This window comes from Lissotriton vulgaris, chromosome 5 (assembly GCF_964263255.1).
Source record: "Lissotriton vulgaris chromosome 5, aLisVul1.2, whole genome shotgun sequence".
Taxonomy (NCBI): Eukaryota; Metazoa; Chordata; class Amphibia; order Caudata; family Salamandridae; genus Lissotriton; species Lissotriton vulgaris.
The window spans coordinates 1,575,237,928-1,575,261,108 of record NC_141693.1 but is presented as its reverse complement, the minus strand read 5'-3'; the positions used below and the strand labels follow the sequence as shown (position 1 = coordinate 1,575,261,108).

The following is a 23,181-nucleotide window of genomic DNA, read 5'->3' as shown; positions in this document are numbered from 1 at the left end:
CAGGGTAAGACTGATTTGCATATGGCCATGTCTGAACTGGGGTGGCGGAGTGAGCTAAAGAATGATGATGGATTAAACCCAGATCAGTTGACTGGGGGTGAGTGCTTGCAATGTTCAACACTCCGTCCATCATCCCCTTTGGTTTTTCATTCTGCATTGCACAGCGGGGTGGAGGGAGAAGGCATTGCAGAGTCATATGTATTAACAAGCGTTGGTAAAACCAATAGATCTCGCCTTTGGGACTTATTGGCTTTGCCAGTGAGTTTAACCATGACACACAGCATTCCTGATGCTATGTAGCATGGCCAATAAACAGGAGAAAAAAAAGCCTACGCAGTCAGCAGCGTCATTTTATAGGCACATGCAGTAAGTGTTATTTTTTTTTTTTACTGATATGAGTTGGATTTATAAGAAAAATAGAAGTAACCCTAACGCAACCGCGGCCCATCCTTTGGGGTTGAGGGGCCACGCCCCCTCACCTTTTGCCCCTCAAGAAGTGTTTCTGTCAGGCTGAACAAAGGTCAGCCTGTTAGACACTGTTCATTTTCAGGTCAGGCAGCCAGGAGGTGGACATGTTCTAACTGTACATGCTCCTGGCTGCCTGAGCTAAACTTTGCTGGGCTGAGAATGTCACAGCTCCTGTGATCGTGACTGCCTCAGCTCAGCAAAGGTCCTGGAGGCCCTCCCCATCGTAACTAAGGAAAACGTCACTCATTACCTTGGAACTGGGTGCTTTGGTTTTAAGCCCTGAAGTGCCCGGGCTGAGTGTCAATCAATGACACCTCGTAACAGAGTGGAGTAGGGTCAGCAGTTTCACTGATCCAATCCCACTCCGCTGTCAAGCTCGGGACTGTTGCCTTCCCTCATTAGCTGCCCTATGGTCAACCAATGAGGGAAGGCAGTAGTCCCAACCCTCCTGTGTCTGCCGAGGCTGAGCTGCAGGTAAGTGATTTCTTTTTTTAATTTTTGTTTGGTGTGTGTGGATATGTTTGAATACTTGGTAATGAATGTTGTAAATGAATTTGTGTGTGTGAATGCATGGGTGTGAGTGTGTATATGTGTGTGTGTGTACCGTTCGCCCCCCTCCGTCCTAAAATAACCGGTTGCCAGTACACTAGCGGGTGGGAGAGAACACATGATGGGGAAGCAACACAAAGGAGGGATTTATGGAGGCCAGGGAAGCAAAGGGAGGTCAAGGAAAGCAATACAAGGGCAGGCAGACCCACAGGAGCAAGGGAAGCAACACAGAGGTCAGGGTGGATGGAGCAGCGTAGGAGGGTGTAAGCATATAAACAAGAGAGTGTGCAACATGGAGTCAAAGCACACTGAAGAGCAGCTTAAAAGGCTAAGCAGTGTAAAAGTGCAAGCATATGTAAGAGCAGCTTGGGGAACAAAATTGTGGAAAGTTACATTTTTATGTTATAAAAAAAATGTGTTGAGAAAATCTGGCAAACAGTAAAAATGCATACCCACTCATGGAATACTTAAGAAAGAGCTGCTTCAAGTTTTTATAATTCTGATAGTGTTAATGATAAGAAATTAATGTGAACTTATAAGTATAGAAAAGGCTGTAGATGGAATGATTTAAAACTGATAATGAATGGGAGAGCAAATGAAATGACTAATCTGTATGAAACTGTAAATGCACCGTGAGCGGCTTGAAGGTAGACCTTTTATAATGGTATGAAAAGAAATGTGCTAGAAGAAGTAGGAATTTTATAAACAACAGTGGTCCATAGGCAGAGTAAATTCAACAAGCAAAAATAAAATATAGACACAATGGTAGCTATATTTGGTTTCCTGACCTGCCCAGCCGGGCGAGGGTCTAATGTTTACTATAAATCAGTTACAAGAAATGGTTCGACGAATATACAACGTGGGGTACAGGCCTGTGTCCCACAATTCACACAATAACCTATACACAAGGAAAACAAAAACAAAGGGGCTTTTTAGGCAAAAGCTGGTGGTTAGCAACACTTCCAATTGAATAGTGGCAAAGTGCAGCAAAACAATGAACCATAACACCTTTACAATTCTGATACAAATGCTTGTTCAGTATAAGCTGTTAGAAGGGTGTCGACGGCTTTTCGTTTCGCTTTCTGAATCATGCGAATCATCATCCGGACATGTATTATGCCTAAAGATAGGCTTAATAGCCTAAGGGGGAGGAGAGAAAAGATAAGAGTTACCGGAGGCCCTACATTGAGGCTTCCTGTGGAAAAAAGGGGGAGACATAATTGAAAACATAAACAGAACCAAACAAACGTTTGATATATCATGCGGCAGACCGATGTGCGTCTGTCAAGGTGAAGGGTCAATTCTTTCTAGGATGCAAGCTATAACAGAGCTGTTTGGAGTCCAGCGTTAGAGTGGGGACCAAACATGGCGATACTCTGGTGTCATATTCCTTTTTTATAAACATTTCTAAAAACGACAGATTCACGCGTTAAAACATTAAAAGGCAGTACGCTCATACCAGTTCTCAAGGAGTGACTTGTAATCGGAAAGATAGAATCGTGCGAGTGGCTTTTGTGCACATAACTTGTTCGTTGCAGTGAGTGCAGAAGTTGCTATAAAGTGTTTACTGCGTGATCGATATACATTGCCGTACTGACTACAACAATTGCCGGTGGCTAACTGCGGTGTGAGGCGTGTGTTGTAAGAGGCGCTAGGTGCAGTGGGGGCGTGTAAGGTAGGGTAGGCTTACCAATAGTGGCTGTGGCGGGGATAAATTCTGTTGCATTCATTGTGATCACAGATTAGGGATTGCCTAGAGGGAATAGAGTGGCTGAATAAGGATATATCGTGATCGTGAAGACAAGGCATATTATACAGCGGTACACGGCTTACCAGAATCGGCAGTAATAAGGGTTCGTTCCGTGAACCCCAGTGCGCCCCGAGGTAGTTAGCCTGCAGGGGACAAAGTGTGTGCGGTTTGAGGTTAGGTGAAGGGAATACCAGTTGTAAGTGAATTGCCGTTGCGAATAGTAAACGCCGCACTTACCGATGTGAGGGATCGAGGGTCGGTGCAATGTCCGTCGTGCCACATCGCAGAGTGGATGATCACGGAGCCCGCTCGGCGAGTTTAAAAGGACTTCCGCTATTGGGCGTGTGAGGATGGTGATTGGCTTGTGCAATTTGCAGTGACAGTGAGGGTGGACTAGGGATTAGAGAACCAAGGTGCTATTTTGGCGGCCATCTTAAGACAGGTTTTAAGAAGTGCATAGGAGAGTGACATGGATAATGTTTACACACAGTGGTTGGTTACAGTATATTTCACATATTGTTTGAGTGTTCTTAAAGAGACCTCCTTGTACTGGAGAATTCCAAGAGTTAATATTAGAGCGTTCCGATCCTCAAGGAGGTTCAAGCCTATGGTCAGGCTGTTTGTTCTCAAGATCCATTTTAACTCTTCTTTGTTGAGGATCTTAACAATGTCCCCGCCTCGTGCGGGTGTCTTTATTGCAGTGATTATTGTCCATCGGATATCATTCTCTGAATGTCCCATTTGTAAAAAATGTTCCACTAGAGGGGCACTCGTAGTTTTACATCCTATCCGACTTCTGTGTTGTGAGATACGGAGGCGAATCTTTTGAGTAGTCTGGCCCACATACATTTTATCACATGGACAAGAAATTGCATAAATCACGTTACAAGAATTACAATTCGTGAACGTTTTCAGTTCATTTTTAAAGTCATTAAAAACAAATTCTTTGCAATCAACAGTGAACTTGCAAACCACGCAGTTCCCACACCTGTGAGAAAGGGATACCTTTCCAGCACCGAATACTTTTTGCACCGGAAAGTAGATACCCTTGCAAGAGTTTGCACTACTTTGTATCACTTTGTGAGACTTTGCCCTGGTCACATTCTTAATGCATCTGGTCAGATGTTTCTGTTACGCATGCTCTTCCAGTCAAATTAGAAACACATGTTTTTTTTTTACAAGCAAGGTTTTTATGACAGGAATTTTGACTATGACCAAGGGGCCCCCTTGGAAGGTGGAGTCCCTGGTTAATTGCTCTCTTTGCTCATGCCTTAAAGTGTCTCTGTTGTAGACAATCCAGACTGAAAGGGAAGAGGGACGTTCTCATCGAGGAAGTTAAAACAGGATATCTCTGAGTGTGGACTTTGAGGATGCTATCCTCAAAAGATAAAATGGGGACACTTATGTTGCCTATCTTGAAATATGAACTAGAAAAGTGGAGGTCTTCATCCTCTGAAGGTAAACAGGAAAGGCAAAAATTGTCTATGTAGAAAGAAAGCGAAGAAACACTTCATTTGTTGACCTCAAAAGATTGCGTTGGTAAAGCAATCTAAAATTTGGAAAGAATGAACACATTGCTTTGGAAGGAAAAGGAGGCACTTAGAACTCTGGAATCAAGAAGCAGAAAATTGTTCCTGGTGCTGAAATAGAAAATGTGATGAAAATGAAGCGTTTGTATAACGTCACATCAAAACCAGTAGGCATAAAAAGACCTAGAGAGGATTATAAAAAAGTAAACCGAAAAGTAACAGGAGATCCCATTCTATAGAAAAAGTTGAGGATCAACAAGAGGATTCTAAAGTTGGGTATAGGAGGAACGATATCCCCAAACTCCAAGTGCTGGATGAAATTGCATTTAAGAAATTCAGGAGAAAGAAGAGGAAATATGAATCTGTGTGTGCTCTTACTTTGACAACTCGCTGGTTAGGATGAATACTTTCCAACGAAGGCAACCGAATCTCCAGATGTTAGCTTACTTTCTGTACCAATTGATGCTCGCTGTCAGCATCACAAAGTCATCACTGCTTCCTCAGAAACAGAAGAATTTTCCTGGGGCAGCAGTCAATACCAAATTGACACTGACACATCCCATTCACAGGAGAGTGCTGGTCCTGCATACGTACAATCCCTTTTGCCAGATGTCTTGGACTCTGACAGGGAATAAAGGTATTCTGCTCATTTGGTATTAAATGCAAGTCTTTGCATGACACTATTCAATAATGGAGAGACATTCAGAAGTCTCCCGTCAATCGGAATTGAGATATTCTAGTAGGTTTAAAAGGTAGAAAGAACTGCATTGGTGGAATGATATGATGAAGGGCAAATTATTCAGAATACCAAGTCCACATGATATTATTACAACAGATGTGTCCTATTTGCGGTGGGAAGCCCACGGTCAAAATCTAGAAGTCAGAGGTTAGTCAGAACAGATGTTTGGAAACACATAAACATCCTTGAATTAAAAACCGTGCATCTTGTACATGAGGCTACCTAAAGTTAAATTTGTCAGCACAGTTCAAATGCTAAGAGACATCTCAGCAGCAATGTTCTACCTGAACAAGAAGGGAAAGAAAATTGCTTATCTGTTGTCAAAGGTTATCTAAAATAATTGCCATTAGGCCAAATTAAGACATGTTGTCTTTATTGCCAGTCATGTAGCAGGACAAGTGAAAACAAGCCAATTTCCTCAGAAAAGCGCAAGTGACATCCCACAATTTGGACAAATAAAAAAAACTTTTGTGTTAATTTAAGCAAAAACAATATATATATATATAATATAATAATATATATAATATAATAATATATATATATATATATATATATATATATATATATATATATATATATATATATATATATATATATATATATATATATATATATATCCAGCACCAAAAACATGTACATGAATTCACATCAATATTACAATAAATATACAAATTCATCATGATTCACAGCAATCTGAAAATAGATCACCCCGCTCATCAAGCGCTATCTATCACTCCTTAACACTCTCACATCCACTCCATATTCACTCTTCCCCCAACACCTAAAAAAGCGAATATTGTGCATTGATACAATAGAGACCATTTTTCTCTAGCCTTCCATGGGTGTGTCATGAACTGGATTTGCAACTGCTTGGTCAACGCACTTTTCAGTAGACCTCCAATATCCTCAACTTTAGGACCGAACACTTTTTGAAATTCTTAATTCACCCAGATCCACAAGTGTGGTATCTTGATTTATGAGTATATTCTAACCTTGAAAACATGAGTAGTAATACACAGCCTGTGAAATGCCTCCTTTACTCATGTGCTCGAGTATGTGGCATCTTCCCAATCAGTAGGTGGCTGCAGAGTTCATGTTTTGAAACCTGGAATTTTGACTTGTACCTCAATTGGGATGGATTCACACACCCTATGATCCTCATTTGTACTAAGGATACAAAGTTTACTCCTTGTGGGTGCTATTGCAGCCGCCATGATATTTTGGAAGTCCCAGGCTTTGTTGTAATAACTAAAATTGATATAAAATAAATATTGCTAAATGAAATGAACACAAAGGTTTTCTCTGGGTATTTCCACATGGGATTCAAGCTCATTACTAAATGTATATAAGTTAAGTGGGAAGTGTTACTAAGTTGTTATGATGGGAGATGAACATTATCAATTCAAGATAGTGCCTTTTGGGATAAAATCTAAACTGTGTTGGTGGAACTTCTCAGGTGCCACATTATTGACATGCATTTGTATTTAAAAAACTGCCTTATAAAGGTGAACTTGTTCCAGTGGTGTCATATAAGTATACGAAAGGCTATTCATACCTCACATACACAAACACAGGAATTAATAATCAATTTCACAACTTCTTCAATTCATCCCTCTCAAGAGAAGACATTTCTGGGGGCAGAATTGGATACTCGGAAAGCAGCTGATTTTCCCACTCAAAAGAGGGTACTGGCCCTACAGCGGTATGTTTTCCTTTACCAGTAATCACAGTCTCTGATAGTCAAGACTATAAAAAGTTATTAAGAATGAGTACATCCTGTGGTTATAAGTCGACAAATGCAGCAGGAGTTAAAATTGCGGCCGCAAGAAAACATGACAATGGGCAAATACTTTATGGAAACATCCCCGCTATGACTGTCACCACAGATGCATCACACACAGGTTTAGGTGCTCTCTTAGGGATCCTGAAAAGCGGGGATCAGTGAACACAAGAGACAGTGAAACATATAAACCCGCTAGGTCGAAATACTGTTCCCTAGACTTGAAATACATTCTCTCACAAATAGAGGTCAAGACTGTTCAAATACAAACAGAAAATGCTAGGATAATGTTATAAATCAACAAACACTAGGAACAGAAGCATGCCTTGTTTCAAAACTAGCACAAGAAACAAAAGAATAACCCTAGTTCCAGTCCTTCTACCAGGAGAGCAAACCACACAGGCAGTCGAGCCATGCTAACAAGAAAGAGTGACTCACAGGGGAAACATCGTTTACAACGCAGTGTTTACACCGCATGACCTTTACCACGCAGCCATTACGACGCAAGTCATTACTATGACTTGCACTGGATGGCGCTCTTGGTTAAGGAATAGTGTGATTTTCTATTCGAACACCTTCCCTACTGTTACGTGGGCTGGAGTTAGAATAGAAAATCATATAAATCCTCAATCCAGCGCCCTCCAACGCAAGTCGTTGTAACGACTTGAGTTGTAAAAACCGCAATGTAAAGTTCCGCGATCAAAATGATCGCGTAGTACTGTCAAACATCCGACTCGCAGTTGGGAATAAAACTAAGACATTGTAAACATGATTTTAAAAAACATGGGGCACACCATAGATCCACTTGCAACGAGGGAAATGGCAAAACTTAGCATTCCGGTATCCACACCAGCAGTACAAGTGCAATGCTTCATCCATGAAATGATACAGGACATTTGCTCTAGCATTTCCTCCCGTGCTACTCATTTCACGTGTGATCAACATACAGACAGACAAATATGACAATGTTGCTTACTGCGCCTCTATAAACACGACAAACCTAGTTCTCCCACATTCTAGCTCTAGCGCATAACCAGATAATAAAGATTTTCTAACATTGAAATAGGTAAGAGTGTGGCACCCCCTCCTTCCAAACCCCCTCCCCCCCCCCCCCTCCCCCCTGCTACAAACCAGCATCATAGGTCATGAGTGTGCAGCGTTTTTCCAATTGATTTTGCCAACAGAACACATGGAGGTTGTCTAGGAGGTAATGAAATGTGCACAACATATTCAGCGACGTTGGGAAGGTTTATAATGCAGTAGAGTTAAATTACAGGAAAAATACAATTGAAGTAGTCATTGTCGAATAACTGATGACCTTTATTAAAGTCAACACTTTCTTAATGCTCACCAAGGAGAAAAGGGCACAAACCTGTTCAAAATAACAGTTGCGAGTAATTAGAAGATTCCTAAAGAGAACCAACCCCAGGTTTATACCAAAGGTTGTTTCGGGGTTTCGTGTTAGTCAGTCCATTCACCTACCCGCTTTGTACCAGCAACAGTGTAGACCTAAGCTGTGAGCTCTACACTTGCTAGATTTTAGAAGAGTGAATATATACTACCTACATCAAACTAAAACAATAAGGAAATATCTAATTATACTATTTGTTGGCAGGGAAACATTTTTCATGGAGACCAGAGGACCATTTCACAAGATGTTTCCATATGTAATATCCCCTACAAGAAATGTACTAATCACTATTATGTACACAGTAGGTCTTCAAAGTGGAGTATGGACCCCCCTGGTGCTTAAGTGGATCTCGGGGAAGGAGGGGAGAGAGCACGCTGTGCCCAAGAGGAGCATTTATTATACCTCGAGGGAATTTATTATACACTGAGGGATTAGAGACAAACATTGTGCTTAAAACAGTTTTTAGTGAAAGAAAACAGTGGCAAAGAGCCACTCTTTAGTAGGCCATCAGTAATGCCTTGAGTCACTCATGCTGTGGCTATAAGTAGCTGTCAAAGTTGGGGAAGGGGGTGAAGGGCTCCTTATAACCCCGAGAGTCTCATCTAGATTAATATGCAACCCTCCCACCTTCTTAGAGAAACTAAAATGTAAGACTATTTTTTTTTAAGCCTTTGTGGGTGTACAGTCAACATTAGGCTGAGTCATATGGCTCTGCCTTAATCAATGCCCACGCTAAGAGCTTGGACAGTTTTAAACATTTCTGAACCCAACCACTAAATGGTGGAATAATGTACAGTATGGGAATCTCGAGGACTATTGCATAGTATGGGAATCTAGAAGAGTCTAAAGCTGTAAAACCATTGTTGAACGTAAGTAACTGGTTTTCTATTGGGAGAGGAGGAAGGGCTCTGCATAGTGTCATCAGCGGAGGGCGTAGCTGAGCTTCATATTAGCAGTGGATTGAATAGCTGGGCCTTAGGAGACATTGGAGAAAATCTCTTTTGGGAACTATAATCACGGTATTGCTCTGGAGAAATAAAAACAGAACAGAAAAGGAGGGAGAATGGTGAGAAGGGGGTGGGAGGGACTGCATGACAGGCCTTTCATGTAATCTCTACCGTACTGTGCTTTCCAGGGATCTGATGAGATTGTCCGGGTGATTTCCATGGACCAAGATTACCACTTTGAGTGCTACCAATGCGAGGTACGTGTCAGTGCCTTGTGGGAACCCTTGAGCCCACACAAGGGCTGGTGGGTGGTTTGAGATGCTGGAACCTTTGAAGTTATTCCTAAGCCTTTACTGCATACAGATCTACGTTCTGATTCCTAAATGAGGTGGAATAGTGAATATTAGTAGAGTCCCAGGGGCGTGCACTGTAGACCTGAGATCTTGTTTCTTATGGTATAGTTTTATAGGAGCTAGTGTTGTGAATCACAGGGCTGTATTACATGTAAGTCCCTCACCAATTCCTAGCAAAGGTTGGAACAGAAGCAAGAGGGGTTGGTCCTCTAGTTTGTGAGCCCAATCAAGATCCAAATGGGCCTGCCAAGTTAGGAGCTGTGTACTCCTATATTAACGCACCTTGTTTCTCTTTTTCCTGATAGGATTGCGGCCTACAACTGAGCGACAAGGAGGGATGCAGCTGCTTCCCCCTGAATGGGCACCTTCTCTGCAACTCTTGCCACATCAAGCGGTTGGGAAGCACTCTGAAGACCCCATTGACATACCGTTGAGATGGTTTTCCAAAAACTTGCTGACTTAGTCCACGAGGAATATACTCCTGAAATCCTGAGGAAGCTGTGGAGTTTGACCAGGCTTCGTGTCTCTCACCGCTGCTTATGCAGAGAGCACACCGCTCTATTGTGCTGAAAGGACCCTCTCAATCAAGCGAGAGGTTGAGAGACCAGAGCGAGGAAGATTGTTGTCCTGGCACACTGCATCACCTCGCCTGCAGATAACTTTTTCCAGTAAACACTTACTGCTGCGTGTCGACTGAACTGCAGTGACACCACAAAATGCGGGTTTTGACTATAGCTGCCACAAAACTGAATAGTGAGCACCAGATGAGCGCTCTCCCTTCACAAGAGGAGCTTTCGCTCATGCTGGTATTGTGCCATGGAGCTTCATTCTACTGATCCCAAGCTGAGCTTCATACTACTGTTCCTAAGCTGAGCTCCATCCTACTGATCCTAAGCTGAGCTCCTTCCTACTGATGGCAATCTGAGCTCCATCCTACTGATAGCAAGCGGAGCTCCACCTTATTGAGAAGGCACTGAGCTGAATTCCACTAAGGACGACATACGGATCTCCATTTTCCGGGCCCAAATCTCTGCTCCATCCTATTGAAACCAAGCTGAGCTCTATCCCACTGACTAAACTCAGTTCATTCCTGCTGATACCAGGCTGGGTTCAGTTGTATCAAGTAACAAAATATAATTTTCTTCTGATACCTAGCTGGGCTGCATCCTTCTGATCCCAAGCTCAGCTCATTTTGTTCTGGGAGCAGTCTCCCGAGCTCCATGCTACTGACACCAATCTCAGCCTTATCCTGCGTAGTCCTGCTACATTGTACTGAAGACAACCTGCAGAGCTCCATCTTGCTGAAACCAAGTTCTGCTCCATTCTTGCAACAAACTGAGCTCTTTCTACTGACACCAAGCTCGGTCCTATCCTGCTGATTCCAGGCTCAGCTCAGTTCTCTTGAGGGCAACAAGCAAAGCGATGTATCACTGACACAGGTCAGGTCTAGCCTGCTGATTCCAAGCTGAGCTCCGTTCTTGTTGCAAGTTAAGCTCCTTCCTACTGAAACCACAGAGCGAGTCCACATTTGCAGTAAAGCTGGGCTGACGGTACATCTTGACCCAAAGACTGAGCTCTGTTTTGAAAACGGAGAGTAATGCTGTTTTAATGGTGCCCCAAACTCTGTTCTACTGCGGGCCTTAGTACCTGCTTGTCTGCCCTCTTGCTGCTGCCAGCAATCTGAGCTGTGTTTTCACGTGTTAATATCCAGCCTTGCTGCCTTCTCCCTGGCTGGTAAGCACAGAGCACTTCCAATGACTAGAGTCCATGCGGCACTCTGCGCCCGACATCTGACCATCGCTATCTTCGGACCAAGTAAAGAAAGAAAGCCTTGCTGATCCTCAAGAACTTACACACGAAAGGAAACCTCACTGGTCCTCACCAAGAGGTCACTAGACACTACTCTTGTAGGCTCACAGTGGCTTTTCTTGTGACACGAGGCCTATGAGGCAGTGTAGATGGAATCTTACCTCCTCACCCTTTTCCCAGCACCCACTACCTTCCAACCTCCAAACCATTTAGATTGAACTATTACTGCCTTCACTTGAAAAATAGTGAGGAGAGGATTACAAAATGCACTTTTAAAATGTTGTTTTTTAAAGAAAATGTTTCTTTTGTATTTTTCTCTTGGCTATTAAAATGTTTTTAAATGCTCTAGGAGACTGTCTCGTGTTTTTACCTAGGTAATCACTGACCACCAGCAGATCCTCATCTGTGATGCGACACTCTCATGGCTTACTGATCAAGGTGTGTGTTAAGCGCGAATACTCACCCGTAAGGGTCTCAAAGCGCTGGGGGGAGGCGTTGTTGCAGGTTCCAGTCCATCAAGGAGGGGGTGTGTCGAAGAGCCAGGTTTTTAGGTTTTTTGCGAAGATTGGGAGCGATGTTGTCTGTCTGAGGTGGAGCGGAAGGTTGTTCCAAGCTCTGACCGCGAGGAAGGAGAAGGGGCGGCCTCCTGATCTGGTCTTTCTGGTGTGGGGGGCTGCTGCGTAGAAGAGCAGGGATGATCGTAGGGTCCTTTGGGTTGCACAAGGAATTTGAGTCCAGTGTCGTGGAGTCTCTTGTGAGCGTGGGTGAGCATGTTTAGGGTAACTCTAGCTTCGATGGGGAGCCAGTGGAGTGTGCGCAGGTGCTGGGAGATGTGGCAGTGTCTTGGCTTGGTTGAGGACCAGTCTTGCGGCAGCGTTTTGGATGTTCTGTAGCTTGCGGGTGAGGTTTTTGTTTATTCCGGCATATAGTGCGTTGCCATTGTCGAGTGCTGGTGACCACGGCTTGAGTGACGGTCTTTCTGTGTTCGAGGGCGATCCATTTGAAGGTCCTACTTAGGAGGTGGAGGGTGTGGAAGTAGGAGGACGAGATGGAGTTGATCTGGCGGTCCATTTTGAGCTCTGAGTCCAGGATGATTCCCAGGTTGCATGCGTGGTCCATGGGGGTGGGCGTGCTTCCGAGGTCTGGCTTCTGAGGGTGGGGGGCCACCAGGTGTCGTTCCAAGCGTCGTGGTTTGGGCCCATGATGAGTACTTCCGTTTTGTTGGTGTTTAGTTGTAGGCAGCTGTTTTTCATCCATTTGGCGACGGCTTCCATGCCTTCTCGAAAGTTGTGCCTAGCGGTGTTGGGTTTGTTGGATAGGGAGAGGATGAGTTGGGTGTCGTCTGCGTATGACACAATGTTGAGCCCGTAGATTCTGATGATGGGGGCGAGCGGAGCCACGTACACGTTGAAGAGCGTCGGGCTGAGGGAGGACCCCTGGGGCACTCTGCAGGTGGTATGTGTGGGGTGTGACCCTCTGCGTTCTGCCGGAGAGGAAGGAGCGGCCTTGTCTTGGATCCCTGTGTCGTGGAGTCTGCTTATTATGTTGCGGCGAGAGACAGTGTAGAACGCCGCTGAGAGGTCGAGGAGGATGAGGGCTGCTGTTTCTCCTTTGTCCAGCAGGGTGCGGATGTCGTCTGTTGCGTCGAGGAGGGTGGTTTCCGTACTGTGTTTTTTTCTGAAGCCTGATTGGGAGGAGTCGAGGATGTTGTGCTCTTCGATGAAAGTGGCGAGTTTGCTGCTGATGGCTTTCTCAATGACTTTCGTTGGAACGGGAGCAGGAAGAGGGGTCTGTAGTTTTTGAGGTTGGTGGGGTCCGCCAAGGGTTACTTCAGAAGGGGGTTGATCTCAGCGTGTTTCTAGTTGTCGGGGAAAGAGGCGGTTGCAAGGGAGCGGTTGATGGTGTGGTAGGGCATGAGTGTGATGGCGTCAGTGGCTCTGTTGAAAATGTGGTGGGAGCAGGGGTACGTGGGGGCCCCGGAGGAGATTGACTTAATTGTCTTCAGTGTGTCTTCGGTGGTGAGGGCTGCTCAGTTGTAGATCACTGGCTTCAGGGTGTTGGGGATGGTTTGTGAGGGTTCAGTGTGTTGGTTGTCTTCGTCAAAGTTGTCGTAGATGCTCTTGATTTTGTGGTGGAAAAGGGTGCTGAGTTTGTCACAGAGGACTTGTGAGGGAGGGATGTCGGTGGATTCGCTAGTGGGTTGGGCCAACTCCTTGGTGATGTTTAAGAGTTCTTTGCCATTGTGTGTATGATTGAAGATTCTGTCTTCAATCGCTTTTATCCTCGTTTTTCTGATGAGTTGGTGTTGGGCGTTGCTGGCGGCTTTGAAGTTGTTGTGGGCTTCTGTGGATTTGGTGTTCCTCCAGACTTTTTCGAGGCGGCGGCAAGTGGCTCTGGCCTCTCGAAGTTGGGTGGTAAACCATCTAGCTTTCTTAAATGTTTTTTATTTTTTTATAAATCTTTTTATTGGCATTTAGAATCAACAAAGGCATAATTGTCAAGTCACAGTTTATTTTCCGCACTTCCGAGCAACCCCCTGGCCCCCCACCCCGCCCACATCAACAGCAACACAAACCGCAGTTCAATAGTATCCCTCTTTCACCCACCGAACATAAGGATGCCTCGCAAGTCCCAGGCTCAATACCAACAAGCCCCTAATAAGGGCGGTGTCCCAATCAGTGTGATTATTAGCATGTCAATCTGCCCCCAAACCCCCATCAAAACCATGATACTTCCGCCATTTTCCCCACACCCTGCGAAACGTCAGTGGACAACCTCTGGCCTTGTAGGTCACTCTCTCAGCCGCCATGTACAAATCCAACCCCCTCCTCCAGTCTCCCACTTTGGGGGGCGGTGCGCTCCCCACTCTCGCGCCAGATCTCTCTTTGCCACTATTAGGGCCAGTAGGGCAAAGATCAAGTGTGGGCGGCTCAGGTCCACATCAGTAGTTATTCCCAATAATACAAATTTGGGGTCTAATGGGAGCGTCACCTCCAGTATCTTACTCAACTCCCCCAGAATGTGCGTCCAGTAAGTGTTAATGATGGAGCAGTCCCACAGGGTGTGGAAGAAAGTTCCCTGCGGGTGCCCGCACCTCAAACAGCTGGAATCACTAGTTCTGACCCACCGAAGCCAGTAAGTTTATGAGGCTCCCTCAGCCATGTGCAGGTCCATATCGGTGTCTGCTTGGTCGATTTATGTGTCCATCCCATCATCCTCGTCGCCCTGTCCCATACCTCTATAGTGATTTGTGTGGCTGGTAGTAGCCGTTGCTTCCCGACCCCCCCCCCCCCATATAAGTAGTGTAGGCTAGTGCAGCATTCCATGGTGGCCCTCTCTAGCCTATATGTCGGGTGCTCCGCAGGCGCATGGAGCCACTCATTTATTGGCGCCAGATGTTTGGCCCAATAATACACCTCCACGTCCAGCATGTAGATCCCCCCGTTATATTGATTTCTTTGAAGCGTAGCTAGGGCTATTCTGGGTTGCTTCCCCAATCACAATAAGGTGCGCAATTCAGCATTTATCACTTGGAATGTCTGTCTGGAGCAGGGAAAGTATTCATTCTGCAGGGCATACAGAAAACGGGGCAACGTGATCATTTTAAACACCGCCGCCCGGCCTAAAATCGTAGGGCATCATCTGCAAAGTTCGTAATCACTCTTTGGATGTTTTTTTGGTAGGAAACATGCTTGTCGATAGTCAGATAGATCCCCAAGTACTTAAACCCTAACTGAGTGACCTGGAGGGCGCCTGGAAGCGGGGGCCACTCTTCCTCCACGCCTGGGCTGTGTAGAATCGATTTGTGCCAGTTGATCGTGTATCCGGAAAAGGAGCTATACCTATTTAAAAGTTTAAATAGCGCAGGTACTGTAGACGCCGGTTGTGTCACATTTAGGGGAATATCGTCTGCATAAAGCGAGATCTTTTCCACCTGTAGGTCCCTCTGCGTTATAAGGAAGCCTTGCACCTCTTCTGCCTGGCGGATTTCCCAGGCAACTATTTTGATTGTGAGGGCGAATAACAACGGGGACAGGGGGCATCCCTGGCACGGCCCCCTGCGAACAGGAAAGTCGTCAGACAGTACACCGTTTACGTTAACCCGGGCTCTGTGTATAAAAGTCCCACCCACTGCTGAAAAATGGGGCCGACCCCAAACTTGATCAGCGTCGTCTCCAGAAAGGGCCAATGAACAGCGTCAAATGCTTTTTCAACGTCAAGAGAGAGAAACAAATGTGGGTCTTCCCTCTGCTTCTTCTCCATGAGCCAATTATGGGTCCGCCGGAGGTTTTGCCTTATCGTCCTGTCCGGCAGGAACCCCGTCTGGTCCCGATGTACCAAGCCAGAGATCACCTGACGCAGTCGAAGGGCCAGGACCATGGCCAGGAGCTTAGCCTCCACATTGAGGAGGTAGAGTGGTCTATACGACTCGCAGATGTCAGGGGGCCTGCCCTGTTTATATATAATTCAGAAAAGGGGGTGGTGATGAACAGAGTGTCTGAATTAAGCAGACCACTCTTACCCAGTCCAAAGATCAGGGCTTGATCCATCACCATTTTTTAGCTCACTGCACCATCCCAGCTCAGAACTTGACTTTATGCAAATTAGTCTGACCCTGGCCCAGTGCATCATGGGAACAGGGCAGACCAAACTACCAAGCCAATTCTTATACTGGGAAGGAAACAAGCTACCGGGGACCGGTTTCTGGCATTTCAGCCGTCTTCGGCCCGGCTTGCTTGAATCCTGATGGTGCAATGAGCTAGGGACTCACATCTGAGTATACCCTTCCACGCTTATGGTGGACAAAAATGATTCAGAAAAGGGGGTGGTGATGAACAGAGTGTCTGAATTAAGCAGACCACTCTTACCCAGTCCAAAGATCAGGGCTTGATCCATCACCATTTTTTAGCTCACTGCACCATCCCAGCTCAGAACTTGGCTTTATGCAAATTAGTCTGACCCTGGCCCAGTGCATCATGGGAACAGGGCAGACCAAACTACCAAGCCAATTCTTATACTGGGAAGGAAACAAGCTACCGGGGACCGGTTTCTGGCATTTCAGCCGTCTTCGGCCCGGCTTGCTTGAATCCTGATGGTGCAATGAGCTAGGGACTCACATCTGAGTATACCCTTCCACGCTTATGGTGGACAAAAATGATTCAGAAAAGGGGGTGGTGATGAACAGAGTGTCTGAATTAAGCAGACCACTCTTACCCAGTCCAAAGATCAGGGCTTGATCCATCACCATTTTTTAGCTCACTGCACCATCCCAGCTCAGAACTTGGCTTTATGCAAATTAGTCTGACCCTGGCCCAGTGCATCATGGGAACAGGGCAGACCAAACTACCAAGCCAATTCTTATACTGGGAAGGAAACAAGCTACCGGGGACCGGTTTCTGGCATTTCAGCCGTCTTCGGCCCGGCTTGCTTGAATCCTGATGGTGCAATGAGCTAGGGACTCACATCTGGGTATACCCTTCCACGCTTATGGTGGACAAAAATGATTCAGAAAAGGGGGTGGTGATGAACAGAGTGTCTGAATTAAGCAGACCACTCTTACCCAGTCCAAAGATCAGGGCTTGATCCATCACCATTTTTTAGCTCACTGCACCATCCCAGCTCAGAACTTGGCTTTATGCAAATTAGTCTGACCCTGGCCCAGTGCATCATGGGAATAGGGCAGACCAAACTACCAAGCCAATTCTTATACTGGGAAGGAAACAAGCTACCGGGGACCGGTTTCTGGCATTTCAGCCGTCTTCGGCCCGGCTTGCTTGAATCCTGATGGTGCAATGAGCTAGGGACTCACATCTGAGTATACCCTTCCACGCTTATGGTGGACAAAAATGATTCAGAAAAGGGGGTGGTGATGAACAGAGTGTCTGAATTAAGCAGACCACTCTTACCCAGTCCAAAGATCAGGGCTTGATCCATCACCATTTTTTAGCTCACTGCACCATCCCAGCTCAGAACTTGGCTTTATGCAAATTAGTCTGACCCTGGCCCAGTGCATCATGGGAACAGGGCAGACCAAACTACCAAGCCAATTCTTATACTGGGAAGGAAACAAGCTACCGGGGACCGGTTTCTGGCATTTCAGCCGTCTTCGGCCCGGCTTGCTTGAATCCTGATGGTGCAATGAGCTAGGGACTCACATCTGAGTATACCCTTCCACGCTTATGGTGGACAAAAATGATTCAGAAAAGGGGGTGGTGATGAACAGAGTGTCTGAATTAAGCAGACCACTCTTACCCAGTCCAAAGATCAGGGCTTGATCCATCACCATTTTTTAGCTTACTGCACCATCCCAGCTCAGAACTTGGCTTTATGCAAATTAGTCTGACCCTGGCCCAGTGCATCATGGGAACAGGGCAGACCAAACTACCAAGCCAATTCTTATACTGGGAAGGAAACAAGCTACCGGGGACCGGTTTCTGGCATTTCAGCCGTCTTCGGCCCGGCTTGCTTGAATCCTGATGGTGCAATGAGCTAGGGACTCACATCTGAGTATACCCTTCCACGCTTATTACAGCATTACAGCCGAAGACGGCTGTAATGCCAGAAACCGGTCCCCGGGAGCTTGTTTCCTTCCCAGTGTAAGAATTGGCTTTTGTAGTTTGGTTTGCCCTGTTCCCATCATGCACTGGGACAGGAACAGACTAATTTGCATACAGCCAGGTTCTGAAACTGGGATGGTGCAGTGAGCTAAAAAACGGTGTTGGGTCTAGCCCTGATCTCTTGACTGGGTGAGAGTTTTCTGCTTAATTCAGAGACTCTGTCCCTCACCACCCCTTGTTGTAAATATTTTTGTCCACCCTAAGCGTGGAAGGGTATACTCAGACATGAGTCCCTTGCTCATTGCACCATCAGGATTCAAGCAAACCGGGCCGAAGACGGCTGTAATGCCAGAAACCGGTCCCCGGAGCTTGTTTCCTTCCCAGTGTAAGAATTGGCTTTTGTAGTTTGGTTTGCCCTGTTCCCATCATGCACTGGGACAGGAACAGACTAATTTGCATACAGCCAGGTTCTGAAACTGGGATGGTGCAGTGAGCTAAAAAACGGTGTTGGATCTAGCCCTGATCTCTTGACTGGGTGAGAGTTTTCTGCTTAATTCAGAGACTCTGTCCCTCACCACCCCTTGTTGTAAATATTTTTGTCCACCCTAAGCATGGAAGGGTATACTCAGACATGAGTCCCTTGCTCATTGCACCATCAGGATTCAAGCAAACCGGGCCGAAGACGGCTGTAATGCCAGAAACCGGTCCCCGGGAGCTTGTTTCCTTCCCAGTGTAAGAATTGGCTTTTGTAGTTTGGTTTGCCCTGTTCCCATCATGCACTGGGACAGGAACAGACTAATTTGCATACAGCCAGGTTCTGAAACTGGGATGGTGCAGTGAGCTAAAAAACGGTGTTGGATCTAGCCCTGATCTCTTGACTGGGTGAGAGTTTTCTGCTTAATTCAGAGACTCTGTCCCTCACCACCCCTTGTTGTAAATATTTTTGTCCACCCTAAGCGTGGAAGGGTATACTCAGACATGAGTCCCTTGCTCATTGCACCATCAGGATTCAAGCAAACCGGGCCGAAGACGGCTGTAATGCCAGAAACCGGTCCCCGGGAGCTTGTTTCCTTCCCAGTGTAAGAATTGGCTTTTGTAGTTTGGTTTGCCCTGTTCCCATCATGCACTGGGACAGGAACAGACTAATTTGCATACAGCCAGGTTCTGAAACTGGGATGGTGCAGTGAGCTAAAAAACGGTGTTGGATCTAGCCCTGATCTCTTGACTGGGTGAGAGTTTTCTGCTTAATTCAGAGACCTTGTCCCTCACCACCCCTTGTTGTAAATATTTTTGTCCACCCTAAGCGTGGAAGGGTATACTCAGACATGAGTCCCTTGCTCATTGCACCATCAGGATTCAAGCAAACCGGGCCGAAGACGGCTGTAATGCCAGAAACCGGTCCCCGGGAGCTTGTTTCCTTCCCAGTGTAAGAATTGGCTTTTGTAGTTTGGTTTGCCCTGTTCCCATCATGCACTGGGACAGGAACAGACTAATTTGCATACAGCCAGGTTCTGAAACTGGGATGGTGCAGTGAGCTAAAAAACGGTGTTGGATCTAGCCCTGATCTCTTGACTGGGTGAGAGTTTTCTGCTTAATTCAGAGACTCTGTTCCTCACCACCCCTTGTTGTAAATACTGTTTATATATAGGCACGATCGATCCGGTGGGAGAGTACTGTCTTGAGCTGCGTCGCTAAAGAGTGCCAGAAGGTGGGGTATCAAGATGTCAGTTCCTTTCTTGAAAAATTCTGCCGGGAGACCATTCGGGCCCGGGGCCTTCCCCGGCTGATGTCTAGCTATTGCCTCTCTTATTTCTGTGGCCATTATGTCGGCCTCAAGGGACTCACTATCGTCGTCTGATAAGACTGGGGTGCGGATCTCAGCCAAATAGGCTGTGATTTCGTCCATGCCACCCAACTCCGTGGCCTTATAAAATTCCCGGTAGTAGGATGCAAACGCTTGAGCGATCTGGGGTCTCCTGTCTGCAGCCGTTCCCGTCCGTCAATCACCCCATCTACCCACCGGGCATCCCTTTCCCTGCGACTTAGCCAGGCCAAGAGCCATCCGGACTTATCGCCAACATCGTACAACCGGTGTAGGGTTGCAAGAGCCTGTGCCTTTGCTTCGTTCGTAGCCAGTTCCCTGTAGTGTCGTTGAGTATCCAGCAGGCGCCGAAGCACCTTTGGGTCTCTGTCTGTCAGGAGCTGCTGTTCGAGGTCCAGAATTTGGGTTTCCAATGTGCATAATTCCTCTTGGGCTTTCCGCTTCTCCCAGGATACCCTACTTTGTGCCCTATCACGGAGCACAGCCTTATAGGCTTCCCATAATGTAACCCCAGACTGTACAGAGCCCATATTTTTGGCAAAATAGACATTTGTGTCTGCTCAAAGGCCTTCAGTATCTCGTGTTTTACAGATCCCAGGCCGTCAGCCTCAGCTCCCATCACGAGGTTGCGGCCTCCCTCCCAGTCGGACCAGTAGTGGCGAGTGGTCCGAAATACCCTGTGCCAAGTAGTCAGCTACATCATCAGCCCTAAGAGCGTGTCGTGGTAGGAAGACCTAGTCCAGGCGGGAATGTACGTTGTGTGCCCCCGAGTAATAGGAATAGCTTCTCACGTCCGAGTGCAACCACCTCCACATGTCCGTCAACCCCAGGGTATCCATAGTCCTGGCCAGTGGCGTTGTTGGGGAGCTGTCAGCTCGGGTCCCTGACCGGTCCAGGGGGGTGGACATAACATTGTTAAAGTCACCAGCTATGATGTGTAGTGTATCTGGTGTGTCTAGTAGTACCTCCGCCACCCCGATCAGCGTTTCGGGGTGGGGGGGCATATACCGAGACTAAAGTAACCCGTTGTCTCCCCCAACCATCTAGCTTTCTTGGCGTCTGTGTTGTTGTTTTTCTTGAGGGGGGGGCTATGGTGTTGGCGCTGTCAGAGATCCATCTGTGTAGGGTTCAGGCTGTGGTGTTGGGGTCGTCGTTTCACTACTCTGTTCAAATAAAGTATTTATGGACAAGAAGTGCAATTAATTTGCTTTTTTGCTTCCTTCATTATCTATGATGGTAGAGCTGGAGTATGACTTTGGCTCTGAATGTCATGCAGGGTCAAGAGGCAGAGTTAGGTGAGGCTGAGGGACAGAGAGGTGGCATTAAAAGGTTGCATAGAGACTTAGAGCTTGTGTCTTTCTTACAGGGAGACGAGAGAAGAAAGCGATAGAGGCAAACATATTGTCACAGTATATTATGTTTAAAATCACAGGAACCACACAGTACCCTCCTGTGTCACCACACAACGTACGTCGCACTCCGTTGTGTTCCTACAGGCCTCCCACTTTTATCTGCACACAGTCCATTTCTCACCCTCAATAACTCTCCCAGTATGTTCATTATTCCTACATTTTGCTTCAGCATTTGCTCCCATTTAGTACTCTTTCTCCCTTTGTCTACCTCCCTAGCTCCTATCCACTCTCCCCTGAATCTCTCACCTTGCCTGCTAGTCTGCCTAGCTCCCTGTCCTTTGTGCCTTTTGACTAAGCACTCCTTCTCCCCTTGTTGGGGAAAGATCTAATATATATACTCTGGAGTCTCAGCGTACCCGCTGAGAGAATCCACTGCGCCAAGGGAGCCACTCACAGCTGAGGTATGGTATGGCATCCCTTGCCAAAGCACTCCCTCCCTTTTTTGGGGAAGGATCCAGTATGTAGGCCTTGGAGTCTCAGAGACCCCTCTGAGAGAGTCTACTGGTTAAGGGAACCTCCCGCAACAGAAATAGGGCAGTGATACCACTTCCCCTGAGATCACAGCTTACTGGACTTTGGACGTTGCATTGACTCGTTTACGAGTTTGTGTCCCCGTCACCCTTCCCCTCCTCTTTCCATGCGATGTCCTTCACCACCTTCATTACCTGTCTACTTCCCCAGCTCGTTCCCCCCCCCTGAATTTTTCCCCTTGCCTGCTTTTCCCCTTACATATTTGTTCTTACTGTTTATCTTGACCTTACAAGTAACTATGTTGCCATGCTCTAATAACTGTGTAACCTTTGTAACAATGTAACCTGTAACTATGATCTGATGCTCATGTAAAGCGCTCTGATACCTCCGGGTCTAGCCAGCGCTATATAAAACCTTTAAAATAAATAATAAAAAAAAAATAGAATGAGATGAAGGGATCATGTTACACAGACAGTTTCTGAGTGCCATTGAGTATACCATTCATTTTGGTAGAAGTGTTTTGGCTGGAGGTGTTGGGTTTTAACATGTATGTCCCAAAGATGGACATTTTCCTAAAATGACTCCAGATTTTATTAAAATTATTCATGACTGGGCATCTAAGATTGGAAAGGGTCTTTGCTTATATAATATGCTAGAGCAACATTATTAAAATAAAAAATGTTTTTAGTAAGAAAGTGTGCATTTTTAAGCTTCAGGGAGACCACTCAGTATTTAAATGTGTAAATTAAAATCCAAGAGGGAGTTGGATTTGTAACAATATGTATGAAATATTACATCTGTAATGAGGGCGTTACCAGACATTCATCCTGAGACAGCGGAGAACATAATGGGATCATGCATGAAGTTGGTTCCAAGAGCACTTTTACAAATGTTTCAGCTACAATAAGGTTTGGCAAGTCGCTTGTCTCAAGTGGTCACGTCATTGAAGGATACAGTGGTGTTGTCGCCCATTGTATTTCACGGAATTCTTTGGTGGAACTAGATCAATTTATTGATGAACAGGGGGAGGCGCTAGGGGGCGAACAGCGGGATGGCTGCCTAATACGACAGCTCCGCCGGACGGACCTCATCCCAGCGTTTATTACCGCTTCAGGGACTGCAAGATGCGGTAAAAAGGTTGTGACAGCTGTCGGAATATCGTGTGAGGCCAAAGCTGTGCGAATGCGAGGTGGCGGAGGTCGATATGCCGAGAAATTGACCGTTGAGCATCTGAAAGTGCTGCGGCTGGGGATCACCAAAATGGCCCCCATGTGTTGATATCGGGACGGCTGCGGGATCCAGGTAGGAAAGCGCAGCGGACAAAGTGGCAACGCTCACCCACTATCGGTGTGTCACAGGCCAACAAATGACTTTGGAGAAGGCGAACTGCGGCACTGGGAAGCTGTGGGGAGACAAACTGCCCGCTGGCTAGTGAGGCGCCATAGCGGACTTAAAATGGCGGCCACCATGATCGGTTGCGAGGCAGATCGCGCTTAAGCAGATAGCGGCCCCAGACTTTATAGAGACACCGCCGCAGCATCACCCATCCAGGAGCACAGAGTGGTACTTAATTCAACGGCCGAT

At 46.3% G+C, this 23,181-nt stretch overlaps 1 protein-coding gene across 2 annotated transcripts in view; it reads left to right on the top strand.

The window, feature by feature from the left end:
• The window catches only part of AJUBA (ajuba LIM protein), a 55,422-nt gene extending 43,741 nt beyond the window's left edge, over positions 1 to 11,681 (top strand). The window contains exons 7-8 of one of the 2 annotated variants that reach the window (XM_086923665.1): positions 9,362 to 9,430; positions 9,832 to 11,681. In XM_086923665.1, the coding sequence (XP_086779791.1) occupies positions 9,362 to 9,430; positions 9,832 to 9,960 (198 nt within the window). In that variant the 3' untranslated portion in view covers positions 9,961 to 11,681. The remainder of the gene's footprint in view (positions 1 to 9,361; positions 9,431 to 9,831) is intronic. The other variant, XM_086923666.1, reaches the window with a different exon arrangement.
• Positions 11,682 to 23,181: the final 11,500 nt, after the last annotated feature.